Source organism: Lissotriton helveticus, chromosome 7 (assembly GCF_964261635.1).
Source record: "Lissotriton helveticus chromosome 7, aLisHel1.1, whole genome shotgun sequence".
NCBI lineage: Eukaryota > Metazoa > Chordata > Amphibia > Caudata > Salamandridae > Lissotriton > Lissotriton helveticus.
The window spans coordinates 398576509-398603963 of NC_136068.1; the positions used below are offsets into that span (position 1 = coordinate 398576509).

Here is a 27455-nt window from a genome sequence, read left to right on the forward strand (position 1 = left end):
CTTCCTGGTTGGTTGTCACCAACTTTTTCTAAGGATATTATTACATATTATTGCTTTTTTATGTACCGTGGGACTCCCACTCCGACGACTGGGAATGATTCAGGCATGTGAATCTATTAAAGACACCCCAACACTGGAGAACCCAACTTACCTCTCGAAGTGGTGGTCGCCTCTGAAGAGTCTCCGTCCCCGAGCCTTGGTTCATTTGTTACCTTTCCCATTGAATAACATTGAGTGCCCGACGGCTCAAAAGCACCCTGCACCCAGCCGCCCGAGTGCCGCAGGCCGTGCCACCTTTGCCCTATCCTACTTCCCCATTTGCCCTGAGCAAGTGACCAGGAGCCCAGCTCCCACAGCCGCGTGGCATGCTAGCCAGCAGCCACCAACCGGAGGCCCCCTGCCCCTCATTGGATAACATTGGGCCTGACTACCTCTGCACCCGCCGCCCTTGTGCCGCTAAGGGTGAACCAACTGTACCTACCTGACCCTGGGGGACCCCTGAGTCTATGCCCAGTACCACACCTTCACCAGTCGAGTACTCACCTGGAAACCAGTAACTCACTTACCTGCCATTGAATAACATTGACTGGCTTGACTCGAAAAATCTTCTAAGTGTGAAGTTTTGGAAACTTAAAATATTCTTATAAAATCAACCGAATTCCGAAGTACTCACCTGTGATCAGGAGAGAAGGCAGTACTGTACCTTGTAGCTCAGTACTGAACCGGAATAGTAATCCTCACCGGGTTTACTAGTAACCTGTATTTTCCCCATAGGAATCCATTGTCTGCTTTTCTATGAAATTTCTCTGTCTACTTTTGAAAACTTGAAATATTCTTTAAAAATCATACCAAATACTGAAAGGATTAGTTACTTACCTGTAATGCTAGTTCTCTTCCAGGGGTATACTCATTAAAGTCATAAGCACTGAATAATCTCCGCCCATGAGCGGGAATCCGGAACATATAACAAAATACATATGTGTAAATATATAATTAGAGTACATTGTACTAAACAAATTATACACATACATGTATACACTAATAATATGCAGCCCAACAATAACCTATAGGCTAATAAAGCCATAATTACATATTTTCTGCAGAATGAAAATAAACCATAGAAAACAATGCAAGAAAAAGCAGGACCCTAAAATGCATTCCACAGACAGAAATAACCTTTTATTTTCATCAAAGAAACTGTAGTAAAAGGCAATTAGCCTATGTAGGCTGCATAAAGAAATAACATCCCTGTACAGAAAATCAGACTGGCACCTCGCCTTTAAGGCATCAGAGAATCTGAACACTTTGCCTTTAAGGCCTCCAGGGGAACTCTGCTCCCATCATGCCCCACAGGTGACAGTTAGGTCAGTTCTTTTGTACGGTACAGTAAAACTTGCAGTTATCTGCATATATCATATCAAAACACACATAGTAAACCATAATGCTACTGCCCGCCCGGGGAGGCGGGAGGGTGCTTATGACTTTAATGAGTATACCCCTGGAAGAGAACTAGGATTACAGGTAAGTAACTAATCCTTCTCTTCCAGAGGATACTCATTAATAGTCATAAGCACTGAACAGAATAGCAAGCTCATACCCACTAAGAAAGAAGCGAGCGAGCAGAAACCGGAAATAACAGCTTTGTCACACATATCTTAGCTAGAATTAGCAAATAAATTCCTGAGCGATGCCTGCCCAACCTGAGCATCTGCCTGCGTATCTGAATCAAGACAGTAATGGCGAGTAAAGGTATGAACTGAACGCCATGTAGCTGCATTACAGATTTCTGCCATAGAAACATTTCCAAGGAGAGCTGTAGTGTAAGCTTTCCCTCTTGTTGAATGAGCCTTCGGTCTTCCTGACAAAGACCTGTTTGACAACTGATATGCTAGGAGAATGCAAGACACAATCCATCTAGAATTGGACCTCTTGGAAGCCGCAGAGCTCGTATTAATAGGACCATAGTTAATGAACAAACGGTATGAGTGTCTCAAAGTCTTTGTTCGGTCTAGATAAAACTTAAGAACTCTCTTAAGATCTAAAGAGTGTAGAGCTCTTTCAGGAGGATTGGTAGGATTTGGGAAAAAAGTCGGCACGGTTATAGTCTGATTAATGTGAAAATCTGACACTACCTTGGGCAAAAAGGCAGGAAGCGTCCTGAGTACCACTCTATTAGCATGGAACACAATGAAAGGTTCCTTGAAACACAGAGCCTGGATCTCGCTCACACTACGAGCAGAAGTAATGGCTACAAGGAACGCTACCTTCCAAGTTAAGTGCAGCAAGCAGGCCGTATGTATAGGTTCAAAAGGAGAACCCATTAACTTAGTTAATACCACATTAAGCTCCCAAGGTGGAGAAGGGGACCTGACTGGTGGATATACCTTTCGTAAACCTTCCAGAAAATCTTTCACTACAGGCATCCTAAAGAAGGAAGTCTGAGTAGGCGATTTCCTGTAGGCCGTGATCGCTGCAAGATGGACCTTAATAGAGCTAAACTGCAGACCAGACCTCGCCAAATCTAACAAATAAGGCAGAATCACCTGTTCTTGACCATGTATAGGATCAAGGCCATTGTTCTCACACTACAGAAAAAAAGTTGTTTCCATTTAAAACCATATGATTTCCTTGTAGAAGGTCGCTTCGCCTCCTTAAGGATATGCATACACTCGGGATTCAACTGCAAGTGTCCATACTGGATGACTTCAGGAGCCATGCTGCCAGGCGTAGGGAAGACAGAAGATCCGGGCGACATGGCAACCTCCTGTGTGGCACTTCCGACAACTGAAAGAGATCTGGAAACCACCATTGGCGTGGCCACTCGGGGGCAAACAGAATCATCCTGGACTTGGTTTTGTACATCATGTTGATTACTGTTGGTATCAATGGGGTCGGAGGAAAAGCGTACAGTAAGTTCTGACACCAGTCTATCAAAAGGGCATTCTCTTGAGATCCGACCTGGGGAAACCTGGACTCGAAGACAAGGCGTTTTGCGTTTCCCGCGTCTGCTAACAGGTCGATATCTGGAATTCCCCATGCTTGAAAAATACTGTTTGCGACTTCCTCGTTGAGGACCCAATCGTGAGCCTCGACAAAGTCCCTGCTGAGGAAATCCGCCTGCGAGTTGAGGGACCCGGGCAGATGCACCGCTGTTATCGACAAGTCTCTCGCCAGTAGCCAATTCCAGATGGTCTGGGCTTCCATGGACAGAGTCTTGGACCTGGTACCCCCTGCTTGTTTAAATAATACATTGTAGTTGTATTGTCTGTTTGCACCAGGAGGGACCAAGACTGGAAAGATGGAAACAGAGACTTGAGAACCAGATGAACCGCTCTTAGTTCCAGCAGGTTGATGTGATAGCCCTTCTCGGAATCTGACCATAGCCCTTGTACTTGCAAAGGGCCCATATGAGCACCCCAACCCTGGAGTGAGGCGTCCGTGATCAGAGTCTGAGTATGGGGATCTTGATGAAATGGCACTCCTTGCATTAAGTGGGACATCTTCATCCACCACCGGATGGAGTCTTTGGCAAACTGATGAAGGAGTATTCGATCCTCCCAGCACCCCGTCCTCTGTCTCCACTGATCCTCTAAACACTGTTGCAGAGGACGCATGTGTAATCTTGCGTTTGGAACTATGAAGATGCACGAAACATCGAACCCAGAAGAGATACTTGGCGAACCATCGGGAACGTGGTTTGAACAAGAAGCTGACATTTTGTCCTGATTGATAACAACCTCTCCTCCGAAGGACACACGTTTTCTTTTTCTGTGTCCAAAAGAGCTCCCAGATAGTGGATTTGCTGGGTTGGGTTCAATATCGATTTCTTGAAATTGACCTGAAGACCCAATTTGTGCATGAGGTGATGGCATCTTGAAAGATGAACTTCCAGAAGAGATGGGGACGAACTTTTCAGGAGCCAGTCGTCTGTAGGGATATATGAAAATCCTCTGTCTCCGAAGGAAGGCTGCTACCACCGCCATACACTTCGAAAAAGTTTGGGGAGCTGGCTTTAGTCCGAACATAAGTACTGCATACTGGTAGTGATGAACAGACACTTGAATTCTGAGAAATTTGCGATGCCTTTTCGAGATTGGAACATGAAAATATGCATCCTTCAGGTCGATGGAGCACGTCCAGTCCCCCGATGTAACTGGGGAAATATTTGATGGAGCGCTAACATCCGAAATTTCTCCCTTCTAATAAATCTGTTCAACAACCTTAAATCCAGTATAGGTCTGAAGTCTGCATTGGGACCTTTCTTTATCACCAAAAAGAGGCGGGAGTACAGACTTTGGCTTCTTTGTGAAAGAGGAACTTCCTCTATGGCTTTTTTGCACAAAAGCATGTTTACTTCTTTTTGTAGGAGCTTTTGACTTTGATGGAAACGTCTCTAAGGACGTATGGCAGGAGGAGGTGATTTGAATTTGAGGAGATAACCATTTTGAATTATGTCGATGACCCATCTGTTTTGTCAATTTTCTCCACTAGTCCAAGTATAGAGCAGAGTGGACCACAGCTGTGGAGGAAGTTCTTTCTCATTGCTTCTGAGGTTGTTCCGCCGCAGAGGACTGCTGTCTATTTCCTCCTCTGCCTCGCCCAGGCCTGCGCTGTTGAAACTGCGACCTCTGCTGAGACTGCCCCTGGTTTTGCGACGACCAGTGGGATGTTTTCCCACGTTGTTGAAATGACCTCTTGTCGTAGGGGCGAAAACGACGTCTGAATTCCTTCTTCTCTAGGCCAACCGCCTTTAGAGTATCAAGCTCCGCTTTCATCTTGTTGAGCCCTTGAAGGGCAGATTAACTATTTTCCTTTGGGCATCTGGCTTAAAGCCCGTGAGGCGCAGCCATGCCGACCTCCTGGAGCATATGCCGTGGGCATACCCATGTGCTGGAGGATCCGCAGAATCAGCCGCCGAAGTTATACTCTGGTTTGCAACCAACCCACCTTCTTCCACAATCTCAAGGAAATCCTTCTGATCTTCCTTAGGTAGCTTCTCCGCAAATCTAGACAGAGTCCCATAAGAGACGATCATAGCGACCCTGCAAAGCTGCAGCACTGGCCACTCATGACTGATCCAGCTGTGTTACACATCCTCCGCCCCAAGGAGTCCATGTTTTTACTGTCTTTGTCTGGCGGAGCAGATGAGACAGATGTAGCCGAGTGGGCCTTCCTGGCCGCCGCCACTATTAGAGAATCAGGAGGTGGATCTGTACGCAGGAAAAGAGGATCCTGATCCGGTGCTTTATACTTTTTTGCAATTCTTGAAGGCCCGGAGCCCACCGTAGCTGGCGTCAAGAAGGTCTTCATTGCCGGTTCCAACAAACCAGGCACCAACGGAAGAAGACGTCTAGCAGACGACTTATGATGTAGCGTTTCAAAGATGACAGAAGACTTCACAGGAGGCACTGCCATCGTTATATTGAATTTGCTAGCCCCACGACATAATACCCCATGGAAAGTTCCCAGATCATCCACTGGAGATATCCTGGAAGGTGGTGTTGATGAGATCGTGGGCGAATAGTCTCTGTAAGACGATCTCGATGAAGAGGAAGAGGCAGGAGATCTATGCCTTCTCCTAGGAGTAGGAGACCGATGAGACCTACTGCGCTCCCTAGAATGCGAACGCCTCCGCACCGGAGATCTAGATCTTCTTGGAGAAACACCAGCCGGTGTCCTTCAAGCTGCCAAAGTAAGAGGCCTGTCATTAGGCCCTGGCTGCATCTTCCAATGGCGTATGCTTTCCAGCCATCTAGGAGACATGTTCACAGGAGGTGTTCTACGCACCGGAGAGCCCTCCGGGGTAACCTGCACAATCTGAATTCCCATTGAGAAAGAAGATGCTGAAGAAGAACTCCGAATAGACTGCGGAGATCTTGAGCGAGCCTCCCTGGGAAGCAATTGCCTGTCCCTTGATGTTGAATTCCTCGATGTCGAGCCAGAATGTGCCGCAATAGAGGATTCTTTATGCGGAGAGGCTCTGATTACTGAAGACCTGTCCACAGATTTACTCGACGTCCCGTCTTTCGACGTAGACCTTGGAGGGTCAGCCAAAGCCCTCGACGCCGACCTCGACAAAGACCTATGAGAGGTCCGAGAGGCCGATCCAGAGTGTCGCGACGCCGACCATGAGGCAGGTGGAGGAGACCTCGACGTCGTTTGCTTCTTCGACGTCGACTGAGACCTGTCAAGACCTCGAGCCAGAGGCCTGTCTCGACGTAGACCCATGTCTCGACGGCGACTGATCTTTTTTCAGGTCTCTACGTCGTAGCTCTACCTCTCGACGTCGATCTCGCTTTCTCTCTCGACGTCGATCCCACTCTTCTTCTCGACATCGATCTCACTCTTCCTCTCGACGTCGATCGTCTCACTCTCGACGTCGTCCTTACAGCAATCGACACCAAACGCCTCGATGTCAACAAGCTTCTCGACGGCGACCTTGACCTCCGCTTCAACGCCGACTAGTGCCTTAGCGGCGATAACTTCGACGTCGATGCACTTCTTTCCACTGGTCTCGACGTCGAACTCACTTTTCTCGACGTCGACGCTTCCGGATGTCGTTTTTTCTTGCTTTTACCTTCGGGAGAAGCAGACCTTCGACGTTTTGACGAAGAAGGGGGTCTTCCAGATGACAACTCACTTCTTGCCCCCTTTTCATGCTGCCTTATCCTCTCCAGAAGTGTCAAAAGTATAATCTTCTCTCTTACCTTTAAAGTTCGTCTGGAAAGCTTGAGGCAATGATAACATTTTTCCACATCATGTGTGGAAGGTAGACAAACCACACAAACAGAATGGGGATCTGTTTTTGACATCTTCCCACAGGAAGGACATTTGTAGAATAAAGGTGGTATAATGGACCAAAATATTCTAGAACAATTAGTCAGAAAAGGTAGAATATTACCACCAGCAACAAATACTGTCAAATAAGACAGGAAAAAAACTAATTCGGACTGAAAACCTATCAAATTCAGCAGAGTTCAAGTTCCAGGTTTCTCACAGAACAAGCCAGAAAAAAGAACTGACCTAACTGTCACCTGTGGGGCATGATGGGAGCAGAGTTCCCCCTGGAGGCCTTAAAGGCAAAGTGTTCAGATTCTCTGAGGCCTTAAAGGCGAGGTGCCACTTTGATTTTCTGTACAGGGATGTTATTTCTTTATGCAGCCTACATATGCTAATTGCCTTTTATTACAGTTTCTTTGATGAAAATAAACGGGTTTTCTGTCTGTAGAATGCATTTTAGTCTCCTGCCTTTTTCTTGCATTGTTTTCTATGGTTTATTTTCATTCTGCAGAAAAGATGTAATTATGGCTTTATTAGCCTATAGGTTATTGTTGGGCTGCATATTATTAGTGTATACATGTATATGTGTATAATTTGTTTAGTACAATGTACTCTTATTATATATTTACACATATATATGTATTTTGCGCCATGTTCCGGGTTCCCGCTCATGGGCAGAGATTATTCAGTGCTTATGACTTTAATGAGTATCCCATGGAAGAGAACGTAATTACTTACCTGTATTAAGTTGAGACCGCAGTGCTGGACCTAGGAGCCTAGTACTGTAAAAGTAACGAGATCGAACTTTACCTGCAACCTGAACTGTCTCCCATTGCCAGATTTCTGTTGAAAAGTTTCAAAGTGTGAACTTTTAAAATAGCTTTATATTCCTGAACAATCACTGCAATAACAAACGTTTTTACTAAATTGTTTTCAACTTAGACCCCAGGACTGAATCTAGGATTCAGTCCTGGAACTACCAAAGTAATCTACAAAGTAATCAACTGTGTTTATATAGAAAAACCCATTGAGCACAATGCTAAATTATGTGTAGAATATTGTGTTTACAAAGTTTATTGCCTTTCTGCAAAGTACTCATCCGAGACATCTCATATTGAGAACAGTATATTTTGATACCTATTGGTTCTAAAAATAAAACTATATCTTTGATATAAAAACATTTGGCCTGGAGTTCAGTCTTTGAGTGTGTGAAACCCTTTGCTGACTGAGTGTGTACAACAAATGCTTTACACTGTCCTCTGGTACTGCCTTACTGCTCGACCAAGCTACCACTTTAGAGAGTAAGGTCACACCTGGCTTTAACCTCGGTTATACCTCTGGGGTTTGTGGACTCTATACACACTGAACATTGTTCTGGTCCAGTATATATAGAGCCACTTTCTGACAGTTTGATACCTAACTTCCCAGTTTTCAGTAAAGCCACTATGGTGCTGTGGAGTTCGTAATGACAAACTCCCAGCACAATATATTCCTAATGGCATTTCTGTACTTACAATGTCTCCAACCAGTAGCTCGTGAACTACTGTAGCTCTCCAGCTACCTCAGAGTAGCTCACATGTGAGCAGCCCAGTTTATCAAATTAGAAAGCTTTAGTTTGATTGAATTATTATACACACATAAAAAATTGAAATTATACAACACGTGAGTAGCTCTCGATACATTTTATTGAACATACATACCTCTCAGTAAAGAAAAGGTTGGAGACCCCTGGCTCTAGACACTGAAGGGGTACAGGGCTCATGCACCTGTACCCTCAATACTGGTATAGTGCACCCAGCTAGAGGGTTGGCTGACCCATGCCAGTGCATTGGGTAGTAGGCATGGCACACAGGGAAGTGTGCCATATTGACTCGTCACTTTGTTCTGCACCAAGACACGCAGCCTGCAAAGGCAGTGTGTGAGTGTAAAGGTACATGACCTCTAAGGGTGGCACAATAAGTGCTGCAGCCCTTAGAGGTCTTCCCTGGCCACTGTGCCCTTCGTACCTATGGTACATTTGATAAGGGATAGACATGTGGCCAGATAGGTGCCAAAGGGGGTCAATGTACAGAAATCTGGCAAAATGTGTGTGTGTGTGGGTGGGTGGGGGTTACTGCAACAGAAAACCCAGCTCCCTACAGTACTTCGCTGTAAACCGCACCTATTGTGGGTGCCTCCAGTCTCCATTGACTAGCGTTGGGCACAGTGACCTCTGCATCCAGCCGTCCAAATGTTGCTGGTGAGTACCTACATTGATCTGACCCTTGCCCAGTGTTAGTCTAAACCCCTATGATTGGATATGTAGTTCAATTGCTTACCTATCAATGTGCATAACTATTTTCCTTCGATGGGATTGCATTGCATTTCTTCTTACTGTACTAAATGTCTATCGTTTACAATTGCTAAGTCTGGCTATTGTTTGACTGACATCTCAATAGTATCTTCAGTAGCAGTGTAAAGTATTTCCATTGCGTTTACAACAAAAATCCTATTGCATTTGAAAAGTATTCCCATTCTTTAAAAATGATACTTACTTGCAACCGAGTTCCTCTTGGTTCTAAAATAAAATAATCACTTTTTTTTACAAAACAATTGGCCCTGGATTCAGTCTTTGGGTGTGTTTAATCCTTTCTGGCCTGAGTGTCCCGAGGGTGTAAAACAAATGATTAACACAGCCCTCTCATAAGCCTGACTGCTCTACCACACTATAGAGTAAGGTATTATCTACTTTAACCTCGGTAAAGACTGTGGGGATCCAGTGGGCTCTGTGCACACTATAACTTACTTTCACATAGTATATACAGAGCCAACTTCCTACAGATGTGAAAACTGAACTCTTTAGAAGACGTTTGACCTATCCTGTGTCAAAAGCTAAGAAATATTATCAGTGAAGCATTGACAGTAGCTCTGGACCCACATCAATGAGGAGATAAGGTATATGCTACTTACTAGTATGCATCTGTTCTTGGCATGTAGGGCTGCTGACATTTATATCCATGCATAGATCGCCGCCTAGTGTTGGGTCCGGATGATTGCACATTGTTGTCCTGGAAGAGTCTTCGAAGTATCACGAGATAGGTGGCTCCTCCCCTGGACTACAGTGCGCATGGGCATCCTCTCCATGCTCAGATTGTTTTTCGCCATTGTGGCAGAGATGGAGTACGATGCAGTAAGTGATGACCATGCTTGTGATTAAGTCTGAGTGCTACAGCTGCGACAGGCACCGGGGAGGAGGGCGGGCGATATAAATGTCAGCAGCCCTACATGCCAAGAACAGATGCATACTGGTAAGTAGCATATTCCGTTCGAGGCATGTGGGCTGCTGAATTTATATCTATGCATAGAATAAATAGTAGTACCCTCCCTAACGGCGGTTGCCCGTGCCAGCTGCAGCAGTCTGAAAAAGAGTTCTGAGAACAGCTTGACCTACAGTAGCTTGCTGTTTTGAGTGTACATCCACGCAGTAGTGTTTGGTGAATGTGTGTATGGTGGTCCACGTGGCTGCTCTACAGATATCCTCTAGAGGAATGTTACCTAGGAAAGCCATGGATGCCCCTAACTTGCGTGTGGAATGCGCTCTTGGGGGAACTGTTAATGTGCGTTTAGCCTTTTGATAACAGATTTGTATGCACTTAACAATCCATCTGGCTATACCTGATTTTGAAATTGGGTTTCCCTTGTGCTGTGGAGAGAAGGCAACAAACAGTTGTTTAGTTTTCCTGAAATCTTTAGTCCTGTCTATGTAATACAGGAGAGCCCTTTTAACATCTAGTGTGTGTAGTGCTCTGTCTGCTACTGAATCAGGATTTGGGAAGTATACTGGTAGTTTAATAGTTTGGTTAATGTGGAACTGTGAAACCACCTTGGGCATACATTTAGGGTTGGTACGCAGCACAACCCTATTAGCATGAATTTGAATGAAAGGCTCTTGAATAGTGAGGGCTTGCAGCTCACTAACCCGCCTGAGCGATGTGATGACCACCAGAAAAGCCACTTTCCATGTGAGAAATTGAATCTCACAAAAGTGAAGAGGTTCAAATGGTGGACCCATGAGCCTGGTGAGGACTATGTTGAGGTTCCAAACAGGCGAAGGCGGGTGTCTTGGAGGAATGACTCGTTTGAGACCCTCCATAAAAGCTTTAATGGCCGGCACTCTGAAAAGGGAGATGTGCTGTCTATTTTGAAGATAAGCGGCAATTGCAGCTAAATGTATCCTGATGGAACTATACGCAAGATTGCATCTGTATAGGTGCAGCAAGTAACATATGATGTTTTGCGTGGAAGCATCCAGTGGATTAATGTCATTATTGGAACAGTAGATGACAAAACGCTTCCATTTCGCCGCATAGCATGCCCTGGTGGTAGGTCTTCTAGCCTTCTTGATGTTGTCCATACAGTCAGGGGGTAAGTTTAGGTAGCCAAACTCTATGACCTCAGGGGCCAGATTGCAAGGTTTAACTGTTGCGGATCCGGGTGCTGAATGTCTCCATGGCTCTGAGTGAGGAGCCTGGGTGTGAGTTTTAGTCGCTGGTGGGGCACCACTGAAAGTTCTAGGAACGTGGTGTACCAGGCTTGCCTCGCCCACGTTGGAGCAACTAGGATGAGTGTCATGGAGTGTTGCCTCAGTTTGCGCGCCACCAGCGGTATGAGTGGTGCCGGAGGAAAAGCGTACGCAAATCTGCCTGACCAGTTCATCCATATTGCATTGCCCTGAGACTGCGGGTGTGGGAACCTGGCGGCGAAGGTGTGGCATTTTGCATTTTCGGGTGTGGCGAAGAGGTCTATCTCTGGATGATCCCACTGCTGGAAATATGGTTGGAGCACCGAGGGATGTATCTCCCACTCGTGCATCTGATGGCTGTGCCTGCTGAGCAGGTCCGCCATCTGGTTGTCCTTGCCTGGAAGGTGTTCCGCCATGAGGAACATGTTCCTCTGAATGGCCCACTTCCACATGCACTGTGCTAGGTGTGACAATTGTAGGGAGTGTGTCCCCCCCTGTTTTTGAATGTAATACATTGCAGTCATGTTGTCCGTCCGGATAAGCACGACTTTGTTGCAGAGATGCAACTTGAATGCCTTTCATTGCCATGAAGATTGCCATCAATTTTAGGAGGTTGATGTGCAACCGTTTCGGCTGTGTTGTCCACAGTCCCTGCATAGTATAATGGAGGACATGAGCCCCCCAGCCCTGGAGAGATGCGTCCGCTGTGAGCACCACCTGTGGTACAGGCTCCTGGAACGGTCGTCCCCTGCAAAGGTTTTGCGTGTTCCACCAATGCAGAGAGTTGTATGCACGACCGGTCACCAACATTAGGTCCTTGAGCTGTCGTGAGCCTGGTTCCGCTGGCGTGCTAAGCATTCCTGAAGCGGACGCATGTGTAGCCGCGCGTGCGGGACTAGAAAGATGCAGGAGGCCATCATGCCTATTAGTTGCATGAACACTTGCGCTGGGAGTGAGCGTTGTGGCCTGAATTTTTGAATCAGTACCTGCATGCTGTTGACTCTCGCCGAGTTTGGCTGCGCTGTGGCAGTGAGAGTGTTTATTTCCGTGCCTAGATACTGTTGTATAGGGGCGGGTTGAGGGTGAGACTTTGGGTAGTTGAGTGAAAATCCTAGACTGTGGAGGAGGTGAATTGTGCGGGACATGTGGCTGGCACACTGCTGGTCCGATTTTGCCTGGACAAGCCAGTCGTCTAGATACGGATAGACATGGATGTGTTGTCTCCGAAGATGCGCGGCTACTGTTGCCAAGCATTTGGTAAACACCCTGGGGGCAGTGGTGACCCCGAAAGGCAGGACTTTGAACTGGTAATGCTGGTTGTTGATGGTGAACCTGAGATATTTCCTGTGACTGGGGTGAATGGGAATGTGGAAATAGGCGCATCCTTCAGATCTAGGGTTGCTTGGAAATCTCCCTGACTGAGCAATGGCAGAACTTGCTGTAAAGTGAGCATGTGAAAGTGTTCTGATAGGATGTATTGGTTTAGGGGTCTGAGGTCTAGGATGGGCCCGAGAGACCCATCCTTTTTTAGGATTACGAAGTACAGCGAATACACCCCTGTACCTTGTTGTACTAAAGGCACGAGTTCTATGGCCCCTTTTCGCAGCATGGAGATGACTTCTTGCTGCAATAAGTGCATGTGCTCTGCGGACATAGGACGGTGCCTTGGGGGTATGTTGGGTGGAGTGGAGGTTAATTCTAGACAATAGCCGTGATGTATAAGTTGTCTCACCCACCTGTCCGTGGTAATGCTTTCCCAGACTGGCAGGAACTGCTGAAGCCTCCCCCCGACCGGTGTGGTATGGTCGGGGGGCAGTGACAAGATGTCACTGTTTGTTAGTGGAGGAGGATCTGGCATTATTATTTCCACGTCCTCTACCTTTAGTGCGGTTTCCACGGTATCCACCCCTATTGTTCTTGTTATAGGTGGATTGTGTGCTTCCCTTGGTGTATTGGGCTTGTTGCGATGTTTGACCTCTAGAAGCTCCCCTGTTACCGGAGCGACGAAAGGAACCGCCCCTGAACTGTTGAAACTGCAGAGCTCCCATGGATTTTGCAGTTTCAGTGTCTTTTTTAATCTTCTCTAGAGTGGTGTCGACCTCTGGACCAAACAGGAAGTCAGGGTTAACTGGCTGATTAAGAAGAGTAGTTTGGATTTCTGACTTGAAACCAGAGATGCGGAGCCAGGCATCCCTTCTGAGCATTGTGCTAGTGTTTATGGCCCTAGCCGCTGTGTCAGCTGCATCCAACGCACACTTAATGGACGCGTTGGAGATCAACTTCCCTTCCTGTATAAGCATTTCTGCTCCCTCCTTATAAGCATCTGGCAGGTGTTGCAGTAGCTGCTCCAACGTGTCATAGTGGGCTCTGTCATATCTTGCCAACAGGGCCTGTGTATTGGAGATCCTCCAAATATTAGCTGCTTGTGCCGCTATACGCTTCCCAGAAGCTTCCAAGATCTTGGATTCCTTTTCCGGATGAGAAGCATCACCAGTTGTCTGAGAGTTAGCTCTTTTACGAGCATTAGCCACCACTAAGGAGTCCAAGGGGAGTTGGCCTCTGATATACGTAGGGTCCACTGGCGCAGGCCGGTACTTCCGTTCAATCCTGGTGTTCACCACCCTCGCTTTAGTGGGCTCTTTAAAAATGTCGCTAGCATGTTTGAGCACACCCTTGAGCATAGGCAGAGTCTTTACAGATCTTCGTGATGTTGAGAACTTATCAAAGAGAAAGTCTTCCTCCACAGGGTCAGCGTGCATGTCGACATCATGGTTAAGGGCTGCCCTTTCAATTAGTGCGTTAAACGCAGCAGTATCTTCAGTAGGCGAAGTTTTGACTGCATATGACTGAATGTCAGGGGTGGTGTGTGGTTCATCAGGGTCAACAGTGTCAGCCCATGGCTGGGACTCATCCTGATCTGTATCAATGGGATAGTTAAACTGGTCCTCATGGTCTCCTTCTTCCACATCCTCAGTGACGTGTGGGAGAGTATGCATAGTCCTGCCCATAGGTCTGTATGGGTTCAAAAAGTGTAGGAGAGGCCGTAGAGTCCCTCTTCTTCTTTAGTGGTATCTTGTAAGACTCCATGGGAGTTTCAGGCCTGATTTTTCGTTCATAAACGGTGAGTCGACCTGAAGCGGAGTCGATGTACAATTTTGACTGTTCGTCATAGGACGGTGGTTGGAACAGAACGTCTTCCGTCCGAGGCTGGGCGGGTGCATCTCCCGATGTGGACTTGGATGAGTCGGCAGCCTTTGGGAGTTGGACAGTTTTAGGCCGCGCCGTGGGTGGCAGGCCATATTTTATCGGCGCCATAAGCATAGGAGATGAGCCTACTTGCTTGGAAGTCTTGGTCTTTGATCCGACCGACTCAGACAGGTCCGTGGGCTTGTGGCTTTTTGTCGACTCGAGCCGATGCTGCGCAGCAGGTACGCTTGTGTCCTTTGAAGAGGTTTGTTCCTTTGGGCCGAGTTTGGATTTCGGCTCGAAGGCCTTGACTAACTGCGGCTTCTGAATCTTCGGTTCGATGGCTTTTTGTGCCTTGAGTCCCTATGAAGAGTAGCCATCTTTGGAGCCGGACGTCGACGTGAGCATGACTTGTTTAACTGCAGGCACGGGCTTCGGCGCTCCGATCTTCGGGTCGACGCCCCTCTTCGACCCCGAGGGGTCGAGCACACGTTTTGACTTGGTAGGTTCCGAAGTCGTCGAGCCGATGGTAGTTTTCACCACTTTCGGTTTCGTTTTAGTGTCTGTATGTTTCGGTTTTTGTTTGTCCACTGATTGTGGGCGTTCGACCGATGGCTCATTCGAAATGTTCTTAGTCGGGCCTCGAAGCGGGACTAGAGAACTTGCGTGAAGATCTTGGCTAAGGCCTTCCGGCGATGCCTCGACCTGAGCCGTGGAAGAGTCTGGATGAGGCCCCGCTACTGCGGTTGGGCTTAGCTCCTCGCTTGAGTCGTCGTTGACGGTTCCGAGAGGTTGTATGTCGTCTCCTACCTTGACGATGTCTTCATCATGGACGTATAGTTCTTCCTCGTCCTCATTGTATGGTGAGTCTTGCTCCGATGTGGGATCCAAGTGCTGAGCAGGATCCTCTTCTTGTACACCCTCCTCGCCGTCACCCCCGAAGATGTTTTGTGGATCGGGTGCAGACTCTCGCACTGTCGTGCCGCGCGTCGAAGACGAAGAGTTTTCTTCGATCTGAATTTTGAACAGGCCTCGTCGTGGTCCGGTGAGAGACATTTATTGCACACCGGGTGCACGTCGATGTGAGGGTATTTTGAGTTGCAAACGGGGCAGCGCTTGAACGGACTCCGTTCCATCGTCGATGGGCCTTTGGTGTCGAAAGGCAATCAGTCTTAGACGTCGTGTTCCAAGAAACTCGAAACAAGTATAAGGCACCGAACAAAAGACAATACCGACGCCCCGAAGGCCTTTTGGCCTTGAGAAAGAGTATTTATATATATTCCGAACTTGAGTTAAGAAGGTACATCCGAACCCAATGGCGGAAAAAAACAATCTGAGCATGGAGAGGATGCCCATGCGCACTGTAGTCCAGGGGAGGAGCCACCTATCTCGTGATACTTCGAAGACTCTTCCAGGACAACAATGTGCAATCATCCGGACCCAACACTAGGCGGCGATTTATGCATAGATATAAATTCAGCAGCCCACATGCCTCGAACATGAACCTATGGCATCCAATTGGTGTCTCTCTTACAATGTTCTCATATTTTCGGTGGCCAGTCACAGCTAAGGCCAGGTAGCCCTACCTGGCGCACCACTGCTAAGGAAAATATTTTTGCTTCTAGTCTGATGCCAGGACAATACTCATAAGTGGAGGAATTTGCAGAAATAAGTGCCTATTAAAAAAGCCAGCGGTTTGGTCACAATGATTCATCAATACCAATAACAACCCAAGTTAACACGCTCACATAACATGATGGTCAATGAGCAAATGTAATAATCTAGACTGCACCTAGGCCACACTCATCACACCGCATAGCACATCTACCTTACAATTATTAGAAGAGACAGACTGTAAAACAGAGCAAAAATAAAAGGGACTTGACCCAGACAAAATTTCAAGACTACACCAAAAGTGGACTGGTCAGAATATAAATATGTCTAATGTAACAAATGTTTAGGACTATCAATTAAGATCCTGTGATGGAGAATATGAGTTAATAAACAATAATAAATGTACTGAGCACAGCAATGACCATAACGGATACCTCCGATGTTTCAAAATGAGCACTCAACGGGGCATCCCATTGTGAAAGGAGGGGAGTAGGGATAATTTAGGGGATTAACTCACCATAGAGAGCCTGTGGCGTAGGCTGATCGGAAGGAGAATACTGTGGTGCTGTAGATGACACCATTGCTTGTGGGTGGCTCCCAGAGAGCATTCGTGGGTTACTCTGAAGCATTGGTGCAAATACCGGCTGAACAGAGAAAAAAGACAATTCAGAATATTTGTGTACAATCAGGCATGAATATAGTCAAGGTAACAATTATGTGTACTCAATAGTTAAGGCTCCCAGTTTTCTGTTTTACGGATATTTACAGATAAATACAGACCAAAACAATGTGTTTCCTTTCTGTATTTATTTTTAAAACCAGAAAAATACTGAAATTGGTGCTTCTTGTGAGAGACTCTCCATGCAGTCTTTCAAGAATTCCAGTCAACAACTGAGTAGATAGACAGCATGGGGAGTTAAAAACAGAATGTGATGTCCTTAAATGCAAGCATATGTTAAAATTGATTTGTAGTATTATGCTAATAGGCACCTGTGAGTGTAGTGTTTTGTTACATGTGACTGCTTAATTTGCTAAAACGTGAAAGGCAGATCGTATAAGTGCCCATCCAAAAGTTAAATGTGGAAATATACCATTTTGCAACTCCATTTATACTGAAAACAAAAAGTAAATATGGATAAAAACCAATAAGCTGGCTAAAAAATGAATATGCATAAATACAGACTGAAATGTTAAAAAAATACATACCATAAAACCGGGAGCCATATCCATATTTAAGGCAATGCAGGATTTCTATTTAGTGCGCTATTGACTAATGTTCCAAAGATTAACCCAGAGATTACAACACATTTCACTGAGGCAGCTCTGGCATATGATCACAGCCTAAAATGACCATGTGATGGGATGAAAGTTCCCTGCATGGCCCCATGAAGCTGTTCACCTCTACAATTTCTACACAACTGAGAGATTTTCTTCCAAGGAGTTCAGCAATCCTAAAAGTCGACTCTTTTGGCACAATTCTCCCCCTACAAAAGCTATTTACTGACTAAATGTGATGGCAGCTTGTACTTATTCAGGTGCACAGACCTTCCTAATATGGAGTTGTAGGAAGCTGGCTCTGTATATACTATACCAAAGTGAGGTATAATATGCACAGAGTCTAGTGGAACCCGCAAAGGTAGGCAGAGGAAAAGTTAGGTAGCACCTAACTCTCTATTTGAGGTAGTGTGGTGGAGCAGTAAGGCAGTATCAGAGGACAGCGTTAGGCATGTGTTGTACACAGTCATCAAATGAATTCACACACTCAAAGACTGAACTCCAGACCAATTGTTTCTGTACAGAAGGAATATGCTACTTACCAGTATGCATCTGTTCTTGGCATGTAGAGCTGCAGAGTTGTACATTTAGCAATAGATCGCCACCTGGTGTTGGGCTCGGATGATTGCAGGTTGTTGTTGTCTTCTTGGAAGAAGTCTTTGTAGTCACGAGATAGGTGACTCCTCCCTTGGACAATACTGCGCATGGTCATCGACTCCATCCTCAGATTGTTTTTCGCCATGATGGGAAATGATGGAGTTAGTAGAAGTAAAGAGAAAGGATGTCCATGCGTGAATAGCATCTCTGTAGAAGTGCTAGAACTTCCTGTGGAACCGGTGATCTTAACTCAATGTATACTTTACAATAGAGTGCAGGTCCTTGCTGCTTATGACTGATTCGTGCTTCAAGACAACTCGCAAGCGCCCATAAGGTATGTCCCCTTTTGAGCACTAGGGGGGCTAAATACGTACGTGGCGAACAAATAGGTTAGAACTGGTTGTCTTGCTAAGTTGGAGTTGAGTGGAGCCCATTTGGGCCATTTAACAGTTTCCCAACAACGGAATAATTAAAGGTGTGGCCTTCTGCCAGACCAATATTTGACCACGACTTTTCTTGTAATTTCTGTGCAGGATCAAATTACAAGTTTCGTGAGAATTCATTATCCTCAATCTATCCTGGTCCTCTCGTCCTGTGCGATAGGTGAGCCAATATTGTATTTTAATTACCCTGGATGCAATCCCTTAACATACCAGAGCCACGTGTTTAATGGTCTGTGGCTATAAGACAACACGTTTCTTAACTGATCCATCTCCTAAAATCCGCCCTCCTTGTATTTATCAACAAGGTTGGTGTGTACTAATTGATTTCTTTTAATTACTTTTAGGAGGTCGCCCACCCACAACCATTTTGTCCTGAAGACCCGCTTTGTAAGGACTACCATCCTACACGTATCTTGGGTCGAAACGTAGACCATACAACCATCACCAACTCCTACCCCTAGCTAGACTGTAGCGGCTGAAGGCGAGTTAGGTTGTCTACATCAGTTGGTTTCAGGACTCTATATGAGCCTTATGCTGTGGCCCTTGGTTCAAGGAACCACATAAACATTGTTTTTGAAATTGTGATCAATACTTGTCACCGAATGATTCTGACTATCCCCCCCCATCCTACTTTATCCTTGACACTTTCCCTCACTTCACCTCCCCTCCCCGTTGTGTATGTGGGCACTTATACAGAAAGCTTGTTGAAACATTGTGATGTATCTTAACCAATGAAAGGTAATATATGCAATTTTGAAATAAACTCTTTTGCATTTAGTAATTTTGTTTTTTGAAATAATTGTATCAAATTGAAATCACTTATTTTTTGTCTGGGACCCCTTCCCTTTGTACCAGAACTTCCTGTTGAAGCAGTGTTATGTGCTCTGTGGACATTGGACGCTGCCTGGGTGGTATGTTTGGGGGGGGGTTGCTGTGAGTTCTAGGCAGTAGCCATGTTCAATAATTTGCCTTACCCACCTGTCTGTTGTGATGGAATTCCAGACGGGTAGGAACTGTGATACTCTGCCCCCTACTGGTGTGGAATGTTGTAGGGGAGGCAGAGGGATGTCACTGTTTGGGAGTGGAAGAGGAGAGGTTGTTGTGTTTACCTCTGCCTCTTCCCTTATTGTTGTTGCCTCTGTACCCTCCTCTATAGTAACCTTTATTAGAGGGGGTTTGTGTGTGTGTCTTAAAAGATGAGGTGTTATCTGCGCCTGTCTGCTTGGAGCCTCCTCTATAAGAAGAGCTACGAAAGGAACCTCTAGTCTGGGTAGATTGTAATGCACCCATAGACTTAGCAGTGTCGGTGTCCTTTTTCATTTTTTCTAGTGTATTATCTACCTCTAGCCCAAACAACTGGTTCCGATTGAAGGGCTGGTTGAGGATGGTAGTTTGCACCTCTGGTTTAAAACCGGAAATGCGTAGCCATGCATGACGTCTGAGGATAACACTGGTGTTAACTGCCCTAGATGCTGTGTCAGCTACATCTAGTGCGGATTTAATGGCGGCGTTTGATATTAGTTTACCTTCCTGTAAGAGCTCAGCTGCGTGATCTTTGTATTGATCTGGTAGATGGTCCATTAACTTTTCTAGTCGGTCGTAGTGAGCCCTATTGTAGCGTGAGAGTAAGGCTTGTGTGTTTGGTATGCGCCATATGTTTGTTGCTTGTGCAGCAATCCGTTTCCCTGACGCATCAATGATTTTTGATTCCTTGTCGGGGGGGGGGGGTCCCCAGAAGTCTGGGAATTTGCTCTTTTGCGTGCATTTAACACTACTAAAGAGTCCAATGGTAGGTGTCCCTTAATGTAGATAGGATCCGATTGTGCTGGCCTATACTTTTTCTCTATTCTTGGGTTTAGTACCCTACACCTTACTGGGTCTTTAATAATATCTGGGGCATGTTTAATGACCCCCTTGATCATAGGTAGTATTTGAGTAGCTCTCTGTGACTGCTCAAATGTGTAATAGAAAATCCTCCTCAATGGTGTCAGAATGCATTGGAACTCCGTGGTACAGTGCAGCTCTGTTTAGTAGGTGATTGAACCCAATACTATCCTCTGGAGGGGAAGGTTTTGTTGGGTAATACTGAGGATCAGGTATGTCTGGTGCATTATTTGAGTGGAAATTATATGCATCATCCTCCTTGGTATAATCTGGGTTGACATCTTCATCCTCATCTAAGGGATATGTATGTGTATCTGGTACATCACCCCCCCCACCTAAATCATACTCTTCATCAGTGTGATGTGATGATGCAGGAGATTGAGCAGGAGATGTTATAGGCTCAATATATGGAGTGATAGGAGAGGAAGAGGGTAAAGGAGAGGAAGGGTGCATTGGAGATGTTGCACAATCCTTTTTGGCAGGAACCACAGTTGGAAGTGGTGTGTCTGCTTGTCTCTTTTTGTGTGGAATTGCTTCCACATGTCCAGTTTTTGGGTTGATATAGCCTTTTTCTGCTTTGGATCTGGTCTAAATAGTTCTTCCTCTTGTATAATCCTCTTCGGCGCCGATTTCTTCGGTGTCGATAGTGGTTCTTTCGTGTTTTTTGCCGTAGGAGGAGTTATTGAGTCCTGTGGCAGTTTCTTTGGTGCCGAAGGTTCTTTAGGCTTGTGTGTATCAGGCTTTGTAGTCTTTGGTACCGTTATTGAAGATTTCAGCGTGGAGACAGGTTTTGTTGGTCCTGTTGCGCCGGAGTCTATCTTCCCGTCTTTGTTTTTGGAGCCGGATGGTTTCGGAGTCCAAGCTCTCGGTTCCGGTACTGGTTTTGGTTTCGGCACCGATGCCTGTTTAGGTTTGGGTGCCGAAGAGTCTTTGGGCGCCGAAGGGTGTGTTGGCTTTGGTGCCGAAGAGTCCTTCGGTGTGGAAGGATGTTATGGTGCCAATGGAGGAGGTGGAATTGGCATATGTTGTTTTTTCGGTGCCAAGGCACCGGAAGGAGTAGTCTTTTTCCTCGGAGCCGAGCCGGAAGGCGGGGCGTTAGAGGGTAGATTTCGGTCTCGACTGGGCCCCATGGGCAGAGTGCTGACCATTGCCTTTTGTTTGGGCAGTGTCTGTGGTGCAGGGGCAGAGGTACTCACGGGTTGTCGAGATGGAATCGAGTCGTCCGAGTCCTCTGCTCCCGATATGATCTGGAGATCAGGCGAGTCTTCCTCGGCGACAAGTGGAGCCTCGTCCTCGGAGATATCTTCGAGTGGGTTCTCTTCCTCGGAGACATCCTGTTCGACGATCTCCTCCTGAAAGATGGCCTCCGGTGCTGGCGCTGATCTCCTCATCTCGTGTCGACGGGCCCTCCGATCCCGAATGGTCTTTTTCAATCGGAAGGAGGCACAGGCTGAGCAGGTTGACTCGTCGTGTTCTGGCGAGAGACAGAGGTTGCAAACCTCGTGATGGTCGCTATGAGGGAATTTTGCTCGACATACCGGGCATCTCTTGAATGGAGTTCTTTCCATGAGGCGTAGGCCATACGGCGCTGATGGGCCCAACGGCCCGCGTCGATGCACCGGGATGTAGCTGGTGATGTCGAAAAGTGTCTTCAATGTTGAAAGATGTTTGTCTAAAGTTTTACGCTTCGAAAATGCCGAAAAAGTCTTTTCTAGCCGGAGCGGAAAACTTTCATCCGAACCCAGTGGCGGAAAAAAACAATCTGAGGATGAAGTCTATGACCATGCGCAGTATTGTCCAAGGGAGGAGTCACCTATCTTGTGACTACAAAGACTTCTTCCAAGAAGACAACAACCTGCAATCATCCGAGCCCAACACCAGGTGGCGATCTATTGCTAAATGTACAATCTGCAGCTCATATGCCTCGAACATATTCTTTTAGTTATTTTATTTTCTAGTACAAGCAAGCCTGGCATAGGTAAGTTGATAAATATACAGTTTGAAATGCAAGTGTAAATGTACTTTGAAGTGGTTATAGTTTGAATTACTGGTAATGCAATATAATGTACATATACTTTGAATTGATCTTGCAATGAAAATGACAGGTTACTTTTACGTTACTTTTGGTTTACTCTTTCTTTTCAGTGCGATATGCCTAGATATCATACTGGGACATTTCCCAGAGAAAAGGTAAGTAAAGTCAGTTTTGCACAATTGTTCTTTTTCAGGTTTCCATACAATTCAACTCCACACTGACAACATTTTTCAGAGAAAAACAGTCAATGGGTTCCTATGGAGAGAAATGAAGATGGCGGTTACCAGGTAAATAAATATGTCTTTGGAGTTGAGCTTCTGGGGTTAGAACAAGGGTTCCCCCAGGGTCAAGAATGCACTCTTGTTACACCCTCAGCACCACTAGGGCGGCCGGGTGCAGAGTGCTGAGGCTAAATGTTATCCAATTGGGGATAGGGGGCCTCTGGTTGGAGGCTGCTGGCTAGCAGGCCACTCGGCTTTGGGAGCAAAGCTCCTGGACTTTAGCTCAGGGCAACTGGGGAAACAAAGTAGCACCAAAGGTGCACCCTGAGCGGCACTAGGGTAGTCAGGTGCAGGGTGCTTTTTCGATGTCGGGAGCGCTGTTGGTTTCAATGGGGAACCTCTGTTTTGCAAAGGCACCGCAAGCTTGAGGACGAAGGTAATCTGGGTGCGACCACCACATCGAGAGGTAAGTTGGGAAGTTCGGGGTTGGTTAGGCATCGTCAGTTTGGGCAAACAAGGCTGAGAGGCGTCTGGTGTAGGGGTGCATTTTGGGGTCGGATCTTCTTATCAGCTCCTGGTCGCGGTTGGGGGTGTGAGAAAGTGCCCTCTTTCTTGCATTGTATGCCCCCACCTTTTGCTGATGTACTTTGACTGCAAAGTCCATTCCTGGGCACTGTAAGCGCACCGCTGCCATTAAGAGTGTAGCCTGCTGCTCTCGGGGGCCTGAAACAATGCACATCCTGGGACAAGGTGCCAAACCTCCTCACCCAGGATGGGCAGGGTTCACGAAGGGGAAGCTTCAAAGACATGCCGCCTTTGTGATCTCCAGCCTGACAAGAAAGAACGAAGAAGGACCGAACAGCAGTGCAGTCAGCTAACAAGATGACGAAGTCCACTGACTTGGCTCCAGCCCTACCGGCCTGTCTCCCCTCAAACCTGCTCCTGCGAAGTCCTGGTGTGTCCTGCAGCCAGCAACCTCAAGAACCCTGGAGGACCTGCCTGCCTTCACTTCCAAGACTGCTTCTCCCGTGAACACCGGATTCGTTCAAACTGCAGCTTCTGGCTCTGGCCGGATACCGCAAATCCAGCCCACAATGCACCAACCAAACCCGGCACAAGCTAGAGTGGAAAAACACAACGAGGAGGTCCCCCGGCGATCCCGACCAGAGATCCGGCGACCCCTGGCCTGCCTCAAGCCTCCAACTGACGCCTACAGCCTAAATCCAGAAGGCCTGTGTAAGAACCTGGCTCTATATATACTGCACCAAGGTGAGGTGCAGTGTGTATAGAGCCCAAGGGTCTCCAGAAGTTTGGCAGAGGTTATTTATTGATGTATTTTATTTATGAAGTTTTATATAGCGCAAACTTGATCCCGAATAACCTTACTCTCTAAAGTGGTAGCTTGGTAGAGCAGTAAGGCAGTGTCAGAGGAGAGCTTTAAGCATTTGATGTACAAACTCAGCAAATGAATTTACACACTCAAGAACTGAACTCTAGGCCAATTGTTTTTGTATAAAAAAATACTGTTTTATTTCTAGAACCAAGCAAGCCTGGCACAGGTAAGCATAAAAATACTTTGCAATAGTAGAATACTTGTATGAACACAGTTCAAAATTGCAGTATAACTTGTACTGATTTTGGTTACAGTTTAAGTAAGCAGTTCGCAACACTTAGCAGGTATAGTACATTCAAATGAATGGGCGTTTTAAGTAAAATACAACTAATTACTTTTCAGATAACGTTTGCTAGCACAGGGCTGGAACCTAGATTCGGCACTGGGACATTTCCTGAAAACAGTTGAGTAAATTCGTTTTAGTTAGAGGTAAGATTTTTAAAGAATATTATTGCATTTCAAAAGTTGACACTTAAGAAACTTTCACATAGAATCACCAATGTTATCCTATGGGAGGAAATTCACTTAGCAGGTTCAGTTACTTTCACAATACTTTTCTTACTCAGTGTTGGATACCTAGATTTAGCACTGGGACATAACCTGAAAACAGTTGAGAAAGTGCGTTTTAGGTAATCTGGCGATTTTTAAGGAATATTCTCAGTTTTCAAAAGTCGACACTTAGAACATTTTTGGGAGAAAAAGTGTCAATGTTATTCTATGAGGAAAATGAGGTTATCTGTTTCCAGGTAGGTAATCGGTCTTTGGAGTTAGGGTCCTGGGGTTAGACTCCAGGGTCTCCCAGGGTCAGTGATGCACTGTTGTTGCACTTTCAGCGGCACTCGGGTGGTCGGGTGCAGAGTGTTGAGGCCCAATGTTATCCTATGGAGGATAGGGGGACTCCGGGTGGTGGCTGCTGGAAAGTAGCCCACGGGGTTGTGGGAGTAAAGCTCTAAGGGTTAAGGTCAGGGCAAGTTGGGTGTAGGAGAGTGGGGTCTGCAATCCTATGGTCACCCCAGATTTTTGCTTTTTGCTTCACTGGTTTACGACTTTCCCTGGCTGTGGGCCTGCTAATCAGACCCACAGCCTAGCTGTTCTCTCTCTAAATTGACAACCATGTACTTTAGGTCAGTGGTTCCCAAACTTTTGACTCCTGAGGACCCCCATTGAGTCACCACTGGAAGCCGGGGACCCCCAAGCAATTTGTATGAGTTACATTTCAAACATTAAAACAGTATACACACGTGTGCACACAAAACAAATACTCAAAGTACTAAGGATTTTGGGACCAGTTGTACGACCATTTCATTTAGCGCCTCGCAATTGGCGACACATTGCGAGTGGCAAATTGCGAGTCGCTAAATGAAATGTACAACAGTGTGTTTAACACTGTTTGGGATTCCCAATGGGGTCGCAAATTGCGAGGTTCATTAATATTAATGAGCCTCTCTCAATTTGCGAGCCCATTGGGAATGCCAGCCCTCCCAGCGATGGTGGCCTGCTGGGCTCTGCAGGCCACCATGTCACTGACTGCTTTTAAATAAAGCAGTTAATAAAAAAAAATTGCAGCCTGTTTACCATGCATTTAAAAAAAAAAAGAAAATGTTTTCGTTTCATTTTCTAAGGGCAGGCAGAGCTCCCTGGGACCACTGCCTGACCTTAAAAAATAATTTTGCATGCATTTGCAAAGGGGAAGGGGTCTATTTGCGAATGCATTACCATCTACTTGATGTAGGTGGTAATTGTGACTGTTTTGCGACCGCAAAACATTTGTACATGGTTTTGAGGCTCGCTATTTGGAAGGGAATGTCCCTTCCAAATAGCAAGTTGCAAAACCTATTTAGAGAGTCGCAAACAAATTGTGACTCGCGAAAAAGGCTATGTACATGGCCCAATAGGTTTTTGCATGCGAAACGGGTTCGCGAACCCGTTTGCGCAGATAAAAACAGATCGTACATCTGGCCCTTAGTATTTTATATTGAAGTAATAGCCCCTCTGTCACATGTATTTCATTTGTTTTGTAGCATCTCTCATACCATTGTAGGATGTCCGAGCACTTTACATCACACAAATATAGAGACATTCAATCATACATGTAAATTAGTGTGTATATAAAATATTTATAGAGTGCTTGGTCTGGAAAAGCACAAACTCAGGATTCAGAGCATAACACAGTGGCTAGCATTGACTTTAACATTAAAAATGTATTTCCACCCAAAAATATATTTTTAGCAGCATCAGGATAATGAATAACTGGGACAAAATATAAGTTACTAACTGGTACCATGCAGTTTGCAAGCAACTCTTTGACGACAGTTTATAGGTCCCTCTGCTAGATTACGATTGTCACTTATGAAGTGCACAGTAACAAAAGAATCTCTGTGACAAAAGCAGTAACCACGAACCTAGGCACATAAAATGCTGCTTTTTAAGATGCATGTGACACGTTCTTTGCAGTAGGCACATTAACCCTCTGTGCTACATTAGTTAAATCAAAGCTGCCACTGAACAAAACTCTCCTCGCTCTCCTGCAGGTACATTAATCACTGGCATTCTCTTGACACTTTTATTGTTGCTGGAAAGCTGCTAATTATACAAGAAATGTTTCTGTGCTTTTAAAACTGTTGCCTACGGACCCCCTGGGAATGTGTCACGGACCCCTGGGGGTCCGCGGACCACAGTTTGGGAAACACTGCTTTAGGTGCATTTACCAATTGGTACTGGGCCATCTTATCAGTTCCTGTACAGTGTACCTTAGGTACCCAGGGCATAGGTGTACCCAGGGCCTACCAGGGGCTGAAGCATGTATTATGCCACCCCTGGCTGGCCATCTAAAACTGACACAACTGGCTGCATGACAGTTGGGGCAAGGGGGTGTAATCACCCTTTGCTATAGATATAGTATACCTATATCTAACCCTAAAATGGACGCATATACTCCTATCAGTCACTCCTATGGCAGGCCTTATCAATCCTGAAGGCAGAGTGCTTGGAATTATGTGAGATGGTGCTCTAGCATGAGCTGAGCCTGTCTACAGCTTTCGGAACCAAGTCCTTTAGCTGTTTCCATGATAACGCTATACCATATACTCTTAAGTGCATTATCAACCTCGCGGTTAAATGCTAACTCTGGTATAACATTATCAAAACATGTCGAGTAAGGTGTCATACGAATTGGAATACTACCCCCTCGCCAATTCTGGCGACGGGGGTAGCCTTCCACCCTTCTAGAGGGACACGACATGTATGTAACTGAGAACCCCGGTTAAAGTTAACTCGAGCCTTGGCATCACAAAATGGATGATGCCACCACAGACACAAGTCTGACCTCCTGCTGCTGGGAGTCCTTCCAGCGAGGGAGGCTTGGTCAAAGGGTCTCCTGCCTGGGGAGGTGCTAGCACCACCCCAGACAGGATTTTGTGTATTGAGGTAGGGAGGCCTGAAAGGAATGAGACATGCCTGGGGCACACAAGGTGCCCTGTGCATACACCGGTTCAAACCAGTTGCTGGGGCACTCCAGCCCCAGCTC

The 27455-nt window shown here is 46.1% G+C and overlaps 1 protein-coding gene across 5 annotated transcripts in view; it reads right to left on the reverse strand.

The window, feature by feature from the left end:
• The window catches only part of ATXN2L (ataxin 2 like), a 976149-nt gene that overhangs the window by 325038 nt on the left and 623656 nt on the right, over positions 1 to 27455 (reverse strand). For all 5 annotated transcript variants that reach the window (XM_078652258.1, XM_078652261.1, XM_078652257.1 and 2 more), the window contains one exon: positions 16599 to 16725. In XM_078652258.1, coding sequence (XP_078508384.1) covers positions 16599 to 16725 — 127 coding nt within the window. The remainder of the gene's footprint in view (positions 1 to 16598; positions 16726 to 27455) is intronic.